The following is a 14,149-nucleotide window of genomic DNA, read 5'->3' as shown; positions in this document are numbered from 1 at the left end:
GCTTAAAAGGAAAAAAAAAACCAACAATACAGAAAGGATTCTGCTTTTTCAAATTGAGTTATTATGTCTGCTTTACATACTGCACTTCTTTCCTCTTCAGAAAGAAATAACTGATGGTTCTGATACTGATCTGAGCTAGGAATTGCCTGAGGCTTGACCACAGTGGACAACAGTGCCTGCATTAATGCAAATGCTGCCCCATATTAATTAAAACATAATGTGATGTGGGAGCTCTCTGATCTTTAACTCTTGTCCCCAGTGAAAGCCAGAGCAGCATAGAGTCTGTTCAAACCAAGGCCAGCAACATATGGTCTTTAGGTTATGTGATGCCCAGGAGGATCTGCTCTGACCCCTATGCTAATATGCTCCCTTTTCCCAGTAGCAGCGAGGGGCTAGCACAGATGGTGAGAGAGGCAGTTGGCTTATTTAAGGCTAATCCACCAGGCACTGCACTATAGATCCTCTTCTGTCCCAAATCTTACAGGGTACGGATTTGTTATCATCTCAACTCAGACTGGTGATTCCTTAGCTCCAACTTCTCTGCACTAGAGGTTTGGAGTTTTTTTAGCGTGGGAAGCTCTGGTTCAATCCCAAGCCTATCAGAGAGAATAGCAGTCATCAGAGAAGTGTTTAACCATTTTAAAGCTACTTTGTTCTGTGTAGGAGCTCAGGCCCATCATTTAGGGTAGACGGCAAAGCTGCTGTAAGTCATGATTTGTCATGAGTCCAACCTAGTCAAAGAGCTCCAGTGGTGGCTCAGGGATCTGCCTCCAGTGCAACTCCCCACCTTCCAGTGAAATGTGCAATTTCAAGCACAAACCCCAACTATTCCACTGTCTAAACCCAAGTGATTTATTGTTTATCCATGGAAGGGACAGAAAGCAAAATGAAAGCAGCAATTGCTTGTGGAGTAACTATCCAATACTGGAAGGTGGAAAGGAGCAGACAAATTATAATCAGAAAGGACATAATCCTTTTTATTCCATTCTGTCAATCATATCTAGCCATTATGTTGTCTGTTCTACTATACATTCTTTTCATGGAATGAACTTGATCTGTCTTTCAATATAACATATACTTGTCTAGTTTTGTGTCAAGATACTAGTCTGAAAGCGGTCTATGGTAAGACTGGGACTCCTTATCGGGAACTTTTGTTCATCACAGTCACCCAGCTAAGGACTCTGAAAATTAAATGCATGTTTGATTGTAAGGTTGGGATAGGGTACGAAGCCGCAGGTACCAACTGTAGTATTTGCTGGCTTTAAATCAAATCATAAGCATAAAAACTTAGAAAAGTGCTGCAAGTGAAATAAGATAATATGACCCACATTACTGCATCCATTTTGTTTCAGACAGGTAAACACCTCTCTAGCTTTTGGCCTTCATATCCCTTCATGGATCTCAGAGCCTGAGGCAGTGTTTTTTGAAAGATTTTAAGTCTGATATGAAAAAAACATTCTCCGTATATATAATGAAACTTACACAATTTGGCACTGTCTGCTGATGAGGCATGCTTCTGCACAGAATCAGGGAGACTTTGCCTGAAATGCAGAAACTGTGACTCAATGATAGGAATCTTCCCTCTCCGCTATAGAAATCGCATCATCCTCAAGTCCGCTCCAGAGCCAACAAGTCCACTTCAACAAGAGCATTCCCTAGTTTTTGGCTCATTCTCCCTTTCATTCCCACCCTTCTTGTTCAGTCTGTGCACCTCTTTTTTTGGGATTAATTTACCAAGTCACTAGCTTTGGTGAGGAGCCTCTGTTCCTGATTTGCAGACGTGCCACCTCCCTGAGGCTCAAAGTGAAGAGACAAATGCATTTTTTGCTACTCAGCCACAAGAAGAGGCTCTTCTGCTTCTGTTCTGAAGAAGCAGGCCAAACTTCTGTGTGCCCTTCTTTTAGTTCAGCTGTTACAAACTCGTTGAGTGAGCAGGATAAGAGGGTCAGTGCTCATTTAGGTGCCACAATGTATCAGGAGACAGGAAGCTCTCCTTCTAGGTAAACAGCTCTCGTCTTTTTTGATATATTCAAGTGATTGTATTTGCCCATTTTTCTTCAGGGAGGAGGAAGGAAAGGAGGAGATAAAGTCACTCCAGAAACAGCTGCAAGATGTCAAGAAAGAAACTGAAATAGAACTTCAGGTGAGATCACTTAACACTGGGCATCATGCCAGGGGGGAAGCCTGTTAGCAAGCTTGCCTCTGCTGCCCAGGAACTAGCACTCAGCCGAGAGGACGTGTGGCATATATAATGATCCACCATTTAGGAATATAGAAGCAGAATAATTGCAATAAAGATTTGTATTCTGAATAAGCTTGCTAATGACTTTAAGAGCAATGTCCAACAGTTTTCAAATGTGAGCTCAAAATGCTCATAATCATGACAGACCATGATCAAATTAGAATGTCCCAAAAAACACTGCCGGAAGTGGTGAAGCAGAGACATCTGTAATCAGTAAGAAAGAAGTTATCTAAGATACTCTAAGAGGAGTATCTAAGGTTCTTACTTACTTACTTATGCAGACATGACACCTGGCACAGAAGAAAGTGTGACAATGAGAGAGAAAGACAGACATCTGGCATAGGGGCATGTCATTTTTCTACCTATAATTTTGTCCAGGGAAAATGTCATGATTTTAATCTTTTTTTCTAGGCTTCCAGACATTAGGAAATCCCAAACACCCTTTGTGTAGGGAGTCCTACACAAGGGCGGATCTATGTTATTGCACGTATGCTGTCAACTTGATCTTTCCGGAAAGCTTCAGCCCTTCTGTCTGCAGCATGCAAGTAGTGTGTGCATGCACAGTAAATCTGGGGCATTCTGGAAATGTCAGACTTGCTACACAAGTGCAGATCAATTGAATGGCGCATCACTGGTCACTTTGATGCTCACCAGACAGCTCACTCGATGCTCATGCGTACTTTAGAGCACACACAGTTCTGTGCAGAGACATGGAAACATAACCTAGCCCTGCTCTGTGATGGAAAACAAGCAAAAGGCAGGCAGGTTCAGAGCTACACAAGGACTAGAAGAAGGAACAAGAATCCGATGCCTGGTTCAGTACTGAGCAAGAGGATAGCAAGGACATCTAAAAGAATCAGTATCACTGAATTTTGTCTTTGGACAAAAGCGTGGGCAGTAATCAAGCCAGGCTATAGTTGGCTGCAGAGAGGAATTTTAAGCCACTGACATGCCGGTGAAGTACAGTTTATAGAACATGAAGGTTTTGCGTTGGCAGCCTGGATACACGTGCAGTGGAAAGTTTAATTGTAAATACAGGACGGTTGTAAGAACGTGAAGGATCTATTGGCACCAGTAGTGTATGCAGCAATCTCTAACTGACGAAACACCAGAAATCCAGGGGAGATATTAGAACAGCATGGAATGTACAAAATGGGAAAATTCATTTAGATCAGTACTCATCTACTAGCGGAGATCCTGGAAATGCATAACATACTCTGGGAAGTGTAGCAACATTAAAAGAACACTGGAAAAAAACTGTGGACATAACAGAGAGGAGAAAGAAGAGGAGTCACTGAAGGAAATGGCAAGTTAGAAAGTTAGGAGACAAACCAAGAAAGAACAGTTGTGAGAACTAAAAGAGAAATGCAGGATGAACTTTTTTTCCTTACAAATTTGAACAGAACATCTAAAGGGCATAGAGGCCAGAGCCAGGGCTGACAAGGGGACCTGTATACCTCAATATATACTTACTTACTGCCACTAGAAATGGTTTGGGAGCCTATTTCCAGGCCCTGTGGGACAACCCAAAAGTCCCTTGACATCTGTGTGGCAGTTAAATGAAATAAGCTGGATAGTTTGTCAGGCTCAGAGACTGTTGTCCATTTGCTTCTGCACTTTTTCGCTTCTCAGTCAGACTCTGATGGTTCCTGGGATGCTCCTGTTCTCCCACTCCCCGAGCTAGTGAATATGATGAGGTAGTTCTCCTTCTGTGTAGTGCTCCTCAAACCTCACAGTGTCTGTGCTCACAATATACGTATGCGGTTCCAGTTTAATGCCTTCCTAGGGACTGGTGTATAGGGGGCTGTAATCATCCCATCTCGCACTAGTAGCAATCAGTCAGGCTGGGCACTTGTCTGTGTCCTGCCCTGCACCTCTCCTACCTCTTGCAGTCACGAGAAGGTGTGTAGCTCCCGTGCTGAGAGGGTGCTCATCTCCGTCTTCTTTCAGCACTTTCTCCTAAATCAGTTCTTGCTTTTTGCCTCATCAAGTGGGATCTGCACTCATCTGCGATTTTAGTTTTATATTTCCAGCATAAAAGACCTTTTCTGGGCTTCCTTATAGTTTCAGCTTTGATAACAAATCAAAGACCAGACTACTTTCAAGTACTGCTTTCCTCCTGTGCCAAAAATAATGGTGTCTCACTGTCTCTCCCAAGGGAGAATAATTGCTGTTCGCTTCATGTGGGATTTTCCCATAGGCTGTTTTACAGACACTTGCATGATTTGTCACCTTGCCAACTAATTAAAAACAAAAATACAGCTTGCTGATTTTGGAGTACTTTGAACAATAATAATGCACAGACCTGTAGACAAAAGCCTACATGGCTGTCTCCAGTCTAGTGGATGAGAAAACAAAAGCGAGCAAATCTAATCATGGAACCAGAAAAACACGAGCTTTGCTTCACACGTTGCCTGTATGTTTGTATTTTCAGCCTTGCTACCTCTTAATGAGATGCTAATTAATGCTGTATTAGCCTGCTCAGCTCTTTTTTCTTTCTAATGGAACACAAATCAAATGCTAAATGTTCTTATTTATTTTGTTTTCTTTCCTCTTGGAAAGCACTGATGTCTCTAAAGGACCTGAAATCATCAGTCTGGCTTTGCTCTTACCCCTCTGGGCAGGAGCATCACTGATAGCTCTAGTTTGGTTGCAGTTCTGTTTGCTGCTGCAGTGTTCATTCTCTAGCTTGTACAAAAACGCCCACTTTCTCCAGTTTCCTGAACAAGTGATGGCAGTCTGTACAGATTTTGAAACAAGTTAATATTGTATAGGATTATATAGTTTAACATAAAAATTTAGAAAATGTGAACTTTAGAATTCCTGCATTGCTATTCACCCAAAGACTTTTAACGTCCTGTAGGTTTTGTGGTATACTCATGCCGTATATGTGTGCAAGTCACGGTATAATTTTATAACAAGCAGTAATATTGCAGGCTACCTACCAGACAGAAAACCAAGACGTTGCACCACACTCCCACTAAAAACAGCTCCGTAACTTTTATTCTGTGTGGGCTCTCATCACACACCCAGCTCCACTGTATCAGTGCACCACTCAGTAATGCTTTTAGTAGCGTGACTAAAATCCACTATGTTTCTTCCCTTATCCTCTCCCAGGAGGATAAACACATCAATGAAGTGTTCTGGGGGAATGTTTTAAACATATATATGCATCCACTGGTGCATGTTTTTACTGGAGAAATGCACCAGGCGATTACGGTAGAAGGCACGAGGTTTGTGATGGTCCTGAGCTCCTGGGTGACTTCATTCCACTGCTGGCAGAGCCCCAAGGCAGCTCAGCAGGACCCGGAGCTGGCGCACGAGATCCAGACCTGGCTCCAGAGGGACAGGATTTTCGACAAGGTTGCTGCTACCAGCAGGTCTGCTCCCTCTGCCAGCAAACTGCCCCTCGCACAGCTCGCTCCTGCAGTTGCTGGGATTGGTGGGGAGGAAGTGGAGGGCTGCAGAAGCCGTTACGTTGAAGCTGGGTGACCTTCCAGGCCTGCTGCCCTTTCGGCTGAGGCATTTCTCAGGAGTGTGCAGCATGGGGATGTTCTGGCAGCTGGGACAGAGATGCAGGCTATAGCCTTATTGAAGTGTCTGTAGGGCTGCACATTGTGGTTTCAGGGGAAGCAAGTCCAGGCTGCAGCAGGTGTGTAGATCTAAGCGTATCTTCAGGCTTTGCAAGCTGAGATATCGCAGCTGCCAGTGGCGAGACTCGAGCTCGTACGCAGTCGGTGTGGATGCAAGGAGGCAGGCAGCAGGGCTCTCTGCCGGCACGCTCCCTGCCTGCACGTACCACAGCACCCCATCCCCTGCCCCCTCCAAGTCCCTGCGAAATGGCGGGTGCTGGGTGTGCTGCGGGCAGCAGGGGGTTTATCCGACTGCCGGAGGAATTCCTCAAACTGTTCACTCCTATTTGCTGTTTCTGTAACCAGCTGTATTTTAAGTGACTGGAAATACTAATAGCTGTGGAAGAGCTGAGAGATCTAGGTGGCACTTGCAAGAGGGATAAATCAAAGTCAGTGGAAACACAGGAGTGCACATACCATCTCCAGCTAAGCGCAGTTGGTTTTGCAGCCAAACAGCATCTGTGGGGCAGACTCCTCTGGCACCGGGTAACAGCAGCAGAGAGGCCTCTGAGCTGATGTCTGCGAGCTGAGAGACCAGAGAAAATCAGCTTGTTTACCTGCTTGTGAAGCAGACTGGCTCTTGACAACTATTTCCTGGGTTTTGATCTTGGTCTCTGCTAGTTTTGTGATAGTTTTGGACACATGAGGTATGATTTTGCATCTTTGGTTTGGCAGATTCAACACTGAAGTCATCCCAAATAAGCAGCCCAGAGGTTTACTGCATTAACTATGAAAGCGCTCCGTGCTCTGGCTGGGATCTTTGCTATGATAAACAAGAATGAATAAATATTAACTCATTTTCCTAGTGCCGGTCTCTGAAGTTCAGGGACCAGCATACTCTACAGATGGTGCCCACAGCTTGTGGGCATTTACTGCTGCATTTATGACCTGCAACCTAATCCACATGTGCCCCAGTTCCGCAGCCCCAGACCCATCAGCTGGGCTGCAGTAGCTGCCCACAAGCCTGCAGCCGACTTTCCCTCTCCAAGCGAATGCGATGCTGTAAACCACCAGTGGGGTTTTGCATTTCACTTCCCGTCTGCTTTGGATTGTGTAACCAAGCCCCCAGACTCCCCACCTCTAACAAAGATCGTTTACAACACCACAGACCAAATCCAAACCACAAACATGCCATACAACAAAGAAAACAAACAGAGCAGATGGGCCCCCATCCCGGCTGAGGCCTGGGGCGCTGGAATCAAAAGCACTTTTTCCTCTGCTTTACTGAAATACGAAATGAAAAAGAAAATAACCTGGTGAAGTGTTCATGCTCTGCCCCACCTCTCTAATATCTGAGTACTTTGTAACCTAGGCTGAACCCTTCTTTTCTGACCCGTTTGCAGAACCTTAGCAGATAGCAGTAACACACTGACATCAGCAGTCCTTGGCTTTGCTAAGCCTCAGTGCCACAAAAAAGAAATATTAAAAAATCAGTGTTTTTCATTAGCGTCCCCCCAGTCTCTCTGCCAGCCCCTCAGTTTATACGTGATTCCACCATGACACAGGAAGACAATCTCAAAACAAAGTGGTACGGTCACCTCCCATGTCTACTGACCAGGAACACAACCCCTCCCAATGCCCACGAAAATTTCGTACCAGGAAAAATAAAGGCCATTACCAGAAGCCTTAACAGGGCACAAATAGGGTCATGTACTGTAGCTCTCTGCAGTCATATGATGATATGGCCGTAAAATAGTATCTGATGTTGGAAACCTTAAAAAAAAATGTGAACACACGACTTTTAAACCCACAAAACAGCATCAGCCCAGGCCCCTAACTGTCCTGAGCCTTACAAACGTATTTTACTCTTCCTAGCTATGTCCAACCAGGGGTGCAGAGGGAAGGATTTTCCTTTTAACTGCTCCAAACTTTTCTTATAAGGAAACCATTTCTAAATGAGTCATGCTGCAGAGGCTTTTAAACACAGCTCTATTGAGCTGGCTTCTTCCTGTGGCATTTTTCCATGTTTACAGAGCTAAGGAATGTGAGGGTGCTTCAGAGACAAGATATGTGGGCTTCAAAACATTTAAATGCCAGCACTTCGGTATTTCATCTTTAGCTGCAAGGTTTGGCTGATGAATGTCAAACCCGTCATAGCATGGCAGGAAAGCAAAGAGAAAGGCTGTAATGGAGCAATCGGGCGCCAAACCAGAGGCATTAAGACTGATCTTGCATGATTGCACAGGAGACTTTGATGACCTTTTTAACTCTTAATACAAAAGTCTAGAGTTTTTAATTTTACAGGCAGTTCTTCCAAGTTCCAACCCCAGATTAATGAACTTTTATCCATTAGTCAAAGAAATTAATTTTTAATTAATAATAAGGAGTAAACAAAACAACAATCCCAAATCAAGCAGATGCACTTTGCTTCCTGAGCACGCTCCAAAAGGCAGAAAAACGGGGCACATCGGCTCAGGAGTCTTGCCTGTGGGGGAGCTCCTGGGGACAGAGTTCCCCCCGGAAAGCTCAGCTCCATTGCGAAACAAGGCATGGGGAGAGGCTGGGAGCTCCTCCTTTGCACTTCTTCCTTGTCCTTGGTGTAAGCTTTTATAACAAGTGGGCACCATCTACCTGGTAAGATTTCAAGAAAGAACTGTTTAAACATATAAGCAAGACAAGATTAGATTTTCACTTGTTCCTAAGGTTCTGTTTATACAGTTGCTGCACAACTAGAAAAAAATGAAACCAAGGAATAGAGTATACTTTAGGAAATCAAACTTTGGCTTATGTGGGGCTAAGGCATTATCCTTCTCTTACAGATGCTCACTCACTGAGACGCCCTAATCCAAGAGGTTAGTAAAGCCTAACTTTAAGCAGTTGAAATTATTTGGCTTCTTTCATGCTTATAATAAGCATGGACAAGAGGAAATGGTCTCAAGTTGTGTCAGGGGAGGTTCAGGCTGGACATTAGAAAGAACTTCTTCACTGTTAGAGTCGTTAGGCATTGGAACAGGCTCCCTAGGGAGGTGGTGGAGTCATCGTCCCTGGAGACGTTCAAAAAACGTCTAGATGTGGCACTTCAAGACATGGTTTAGTTGACAGGGTGGCATCAGGTGTACGGTTGGACTTGATGATCTTTGAGGTCTCTTCCAACCATAATGATTCTATGATTCTATGATTCTATGATTCTATGACTGAATCCACCCCTGGAGCAGACACCAGAAGGCCGGCTTCTTGTCCCAGTCTGTTCATCACTCCACCCTCTCCTGAGGTAATCACTCCTTGCTGATGGGTTTAATGCCTTCTGCATGGGTTACAAATCAAACTTCCCTTTGAAGTAGAGCTTGAAATGGAGCAACATTCAGGGAAAGTGTGAAGCCTATAATCTTGTCTCTTCTGAGTTTATCAGGGAGTAGAGAGATCAAGAAACAGTGAGCTGACCTCAGTCTCCAGGCTTGCTTTTGTGCTTCTGTCTCCTCCACTAGAACCGAGATAATATGATTGCTTACCTCAAAGACGAGCTTCAAGAGATGAAGGCCAAAATGAACATGGAGAGCTGCTACGTGAAGAAAAGCACAGACCTCCGGGTCCACCAAACCAAGAAGAAGTGCAGCAACGCAGAGAATGTCCTGGATGAGGAAATTCAGGTAAGCCCTTCCCCACGGCCCCTACTAGAAGGCATCTCCAGATAGTAAGGAAAGAGCCCTCCCTCGCTGCCCAGATGCCCTTTCTGTTCTCCATCACAGTCACCAACACAACTGTTTAAACCGGATCAGGAAACTCATCCAGGTTAGAAATCTTTCTCCCTTCAATTGCTTCTCTGTACAGTCCTGCAAATAGCAACAGCACGGATGGCATGGCTGCAGGAGACAGTGGCTGGAGGCAGGGACCGCTTAAACTAACACCATCCTCAGAGAAATAGACCCATAACTACATCCAAAGGGGGTAGTTACAAGGCTATTTAGCAACAGAAGCAGCCCGAGTTCCCAGCATTGCCCACGGCACATTATGCTGATAGAGCTGTTTGTGTGGCCATAAGGTGAACTGGACTAGAAAATGGTTCTGGTTTTGCAAGCATTTTTTTTTTTTTTTTTTTGACTGATCAAGGTCTGATCCAGTTGTGCCTTTTTCATAGATGGCCCAGGGGCAAAGACTGCCTCGGTCAATTTTGTCACTCGGAAAAATGTCTGTGGACTACACAGAGAGCTCCTGCACTCTTGCTCACCCCCTTGGCTTTCAGCAGCACGTGTGTGCACACACGTAGGCGCTAACGTTGTCTCTCACATTTTCTGCCTGTGCTGATCACAGAAGTTGAGGAGCAAAACTGATGAGGAGATTCGAGTCCACATGGAGATTGAAAATTTCCTCAGGCAACACCATAAGGTACGTGTCATTGTCTGCTGATGCTTAAAATAGCAACTGATGAACATTGTATCATCACCTAGTGCCTAAAGAAAACCAGTTATTGCCCCATCAACTTTACCAGGTTCATGATTGCTGCTTTGAATCATAGAATCCTCGTGCTACTTTGAATCATAGAATTCTCAAGTCTTAATTAACCCAGCTCTCCCAGACTTGGGATTTGCTACATTTGGATACTTTTCCTTAAAATTAGAGTTCATGTAATGATTGGCATTGTTTATTCAGGTGTTACGGATTTTTTTCCTCCCTCAGATGGTTGTATTCACCTAATTGGAATTTTATTTAGGCTTTCCTTGGCAGTAGCTGGGACTCCCAGCGTCTCAGTGAAGAGCGCTAGGGCACAAAGTGAGGGCAACAGTTTCACAGACCCAAGTGTTGCACTGAGAGGGCACCAAGGGGGAAATGACAGAAACTGCCAGCCCAGCTTTGCCTTACCTTCATCTGAGGACTCACAATTATTGTACCCATTTTCAGCAACAACCAACCATGTACATCCTTGTGCTGTTGATCCAGAGGTTCAGAGCTTTCCTGTCATCAACAGCAGTGCCCATTACAGTGAATAACACTGGAAAGCATCTCATCAACAGTATGATTAGAAGAAAACCTGTATTACCGCAGGCTACCTAACATCACTGCCAGTACAAAATATAATAGAAGATAATAAATTTTTAAAAATGTAATTTGAGTGCAAAAAAGTGCTGTATCTTGTGAGCAATTAAATAGTGTCCTCTATATCCCAGGGCCTTGGTCTGATTAACGCTTCACAGTGAGGGGACTTTCCAAGCACAAGCTGGAGCCTATTTGCCCTCTACTAGCAGGCAAAGTACAAGCCTCTCTGTGCTCAGACAGCAGCTGGTGGCTTTACAGGGGCCCACAGAGGAGAGGATGACCATGCCCTCCATCTCCCTTGTGTGTCCAGCTGTGATGCCGTAATGAGATTGATGCCTTTCCTCAGATTATTTTTCCATGCAAGCAGTCCCGGTTGTTGCTATGGAGAAGTCACTCGAGAATGGGAGGAAGTCATCTGGGTGACTGTTTCAGAAACACCTGCCCTCCTATTCATGAGTGAGACAAAGCCAAGTTCACAACCTGAAATAGCGTGAAGTGCTGTCCCTTGGGACTTTTCTGTGCTGATCTTAATCCAGAAAATGGGTAGGGAGCCCGGCAGAGGATAAAAACTTTCTCACTGACAAATTCTGTTTCATAAAACTCCCTCCCTCTGTATACACACAAAGAATGGCTTCTGGTTGTCACTTACTCCACCACGATTGACTGTTCACAAAACTAACCCCCAGTGTTCCTCCGTTCTTCATGCACCTCTGAAAGCCCAACCCAGTCTCTCTTCATCCCCAGTCCAGTGCTGCGGCTTCTGTAGTGAACCCCCAGCGAGGGGTCTGAAGGCCACCAGTAATTGATCACTAGTCCTAGGGGTCTGACCCTTTCAAGACAAGAAGGAAACACTAACCATGCAAAATTTACGTGACTCTTACCACCATCCTGACAGCAGGCCACATCATAGTAGCAAACCTTTCCCCATACACTCTTTGTACCATGCTAAGCACCATTCTATCCCCATGCAGAAGGTGGAAGAGAAGCTGGAATACTGGGTGGACAAGTATGAAAATGACACAGATGCTAAAGACGAAGAACTGGATGCCCTAAAAGCATCAAAGGCAAACAACTTGGAAATACTGCAGAGACTTACCAAGGAGGTAAGACAGCAGCAGCAGCTCAGTGCTCAGCCATGCAAAACTGCATCCTGGCTTTTTTCTACCCTCATTCAGATAAGGAATCAGGACCATGGGAAAAAAAACCCACAATAATCTTGAGGTATGGGATGTGATTGTAAGCACTGGTCCTGGGAAGGCAGGGACTGAGTAGTCATCTTGTATTCACCACCTGTGACATCAAGGAGGGACGATGAAGTTGCCGCTACAGCTATTTTCAAATAGCAGCAAGTAATCAGAGAGCTATTGACAGCCTTTGTGAGGGGCAAAGACACTGTCCCATCCCATCAGTATGCCTCACCTTAGTTTGTTGCCTTAGTCTGAACAAATCTGCTCCTTCTAGCAACATCGGGGTAAGACAGGCTGAGAGTGGGAAAGGCAGCTCATCCCCTCCTGCAGACGCGCATTCAGAGCTGCACAACGCTCCGTTACAAGGGAACAGATTCTGGTTAAAACCATTCCTACCCCACACTGGTTTCTTGGTTCACTGCTGGGCTCTGATCACAGCTACGCAGGCACAGTAGAGGAGGCAGCACAGGGCAGAGAGAACGGCCTAGAAAAAGGGATGTTTTAAAGCCAGAAGGAATTAACTTGTAATCATTCCTTACTGTCGCTGGGTCTGAGATGATGGGACTAAGTTAGATGTTTCCCTGCTTGTGGGCTCATTTTTCACCCTGGGCACTGTCATCTCAGCGTCCCAAGTGTGTTTGTACATCATCTGCTGCCTAGCCTGGGGGAGTATGGGTCCCTCCTACCACCATCTGTTGCCTGAGACGCCATCAGACAGCCATTTTACAGCACAGGATCAGAGGGTTAATTACACCCAGGCTGTGAGAGGTCTCACTTTGGCAGCAGTCATCGGTGCCTTAGAACTGACAGCGATAATAAGCAACATTTGCCATCTGGATTCAGAAAAGATCAAATAAGGGAGGTGGGGGAGGAAGGTCTACGCTTACAAATTACCCTTGGGATGCCAAAGAGCTCCCTTGTGCATAGGGTGGGGACCCGCACTGTGACCCAGGGCCAGAGCAGCCCCGGCTGGGCTGTGAAAAGCGCGTAGCAAGGATGAGACCAGCAGGCAGCCAGAGGAGAAGACTCCTTGCACCAGGGTCCAGATGAGCCCTGCCCTGGCAAGAGTGAGCCTCAAAGGCTGGCCCTGCAGTTTAGGGGATGTATTTTTCATGTGACTGTTGCTACCCCCCTCCTATCTTGCAGTGCCAGACATTTGAGCAAACTATCATCAGTGACCGGGTGGAAAAGGAGGCTAAAAGAAGACAACTAGAACAGGATGCCCTTGAGCTGAAGAGCATCCTGAAGGTAAAGGAGTGCGAAGCTGAGGCAGTGCTACTCCATCAGCAGTTGGGAGTTAGTAATTCTCACCGCAGGCTTTGTTCAGGTAGAAAATGGCCCAAGAAAGCTGGCTGCTGTGGGATGGCACAAGCAAAGGACAAGCCTGTCCTTTTCTACTGGGGCAGACACAAAGCCAGCAGCTAGTTGATTTGAGAAGGGAGCAGAAGGGGAGAAGCCACTCTCTTCAAATGATTTGGGGCTGTGCCCATCACACCAGCCCCACCACATGGGTGAGACAGGGAGGGTCATGGGGCAGCTCCCCTGACGGTCTCCTTGCCACCAGCAACAGATGCCCGCAGCCCAGACGCGGATACCTTCAGCAGAACCAGCACAGGCCCAACTGCTGCTGCGTGGGCCAGGGCTTCCCTCCTGGAGCTGGCGAGGGCAGGAGAGATGCTCTGGCCATTGAGCTGTACCAGGTACCCAGCAAGTGATTTCCCCTAAGACCTGTCTCCCTCTCTCTCTCAGCTGCAGGCCTGGTGGAGAGGTACAATGGTCCGCAGAAACCTTGGCCCCTACCAGGCCCTCAGGAAGAGTCGGCAGAAACATCTATCAAAGCAGAAAGAAAAAGGGAAAAAGAAAAAATCTGGAGCAAAGAAAAAGATGCGATAAGTAAAGAATATGGCCATAGATGTGCGCCAGGGCTGTCGCTGGGCAGGGCACTGTGGTCTGTCTGTTTGACAGAACAAAATAAACCATGTAACAGAGCTTGGGCTATTCTGAAGAACACAGTTCATGACAGACACAGTTAACGTGAAGCTGCCCTTGTAGAGCAGAGACACAGTTTCTCCAGCAGAAAGGGGATTTGCATCAAAGCAGTGAGAAACACTCTAATC

General features: G+C 45.8%; 1 protein-coding gene across 1 annotated transcript in view; it reads left to right on the top strand.

The window, feature by feature from the left end:
* Positions 1-13,925, top strand: part of IQCG (IQ motif containing G) — an 18,989-nt gene extending 5,064 nt beyond the window's left edge. Inside the window, exons 4-9 of the mRNA XM_009696757.1 lie at positions 2,062-2,143; positions 9,300-9,461; positions 10,123-10,197; positions 11,817-11,948; positions 13,179-13,280; positions 13,782-13,925. Of these exons, the coding sequence (XP_009695059.1) occupies positions 2,062-2,143; positions 9,300-9,461; positions 10,123-10,197; positions 11,817-11,948; positions 13,179-13,280; positions 13,782-13,925 (697 nt within the window). The remainder of the gene's footprint in view (positions 1-2,061; positions 2,144-9,299; positions 9,462-10,122; positions 10,198-11,816; positions 11,949-13,178; positions 13,281-13,781) is intronic.
* Positions 13,926-14,149: the final 224 nt, after the last annotated feature.

Source organism: Cariama cristata, unplaced genomic scaffold (assembly GCF_000690535.1).
Source record: "Cariama cristata isolate BGI_N322 unplaced genomic scaffold, ASM69053v1 scaffold31433, whole genome shotgun sequence".
In the NCBI taxonomy this organism is placed as follows: Eukaryota; Metazoa; Chordata; class Aves; order Cariamiformes; family Cariamidae; genus Cariama; species Cariama cristata.
The sequence above is the reverse complement of the archived record's forward strand: the minus strand, read 5'-3'. Positions and strand labels throughout refer to the sequence as shown.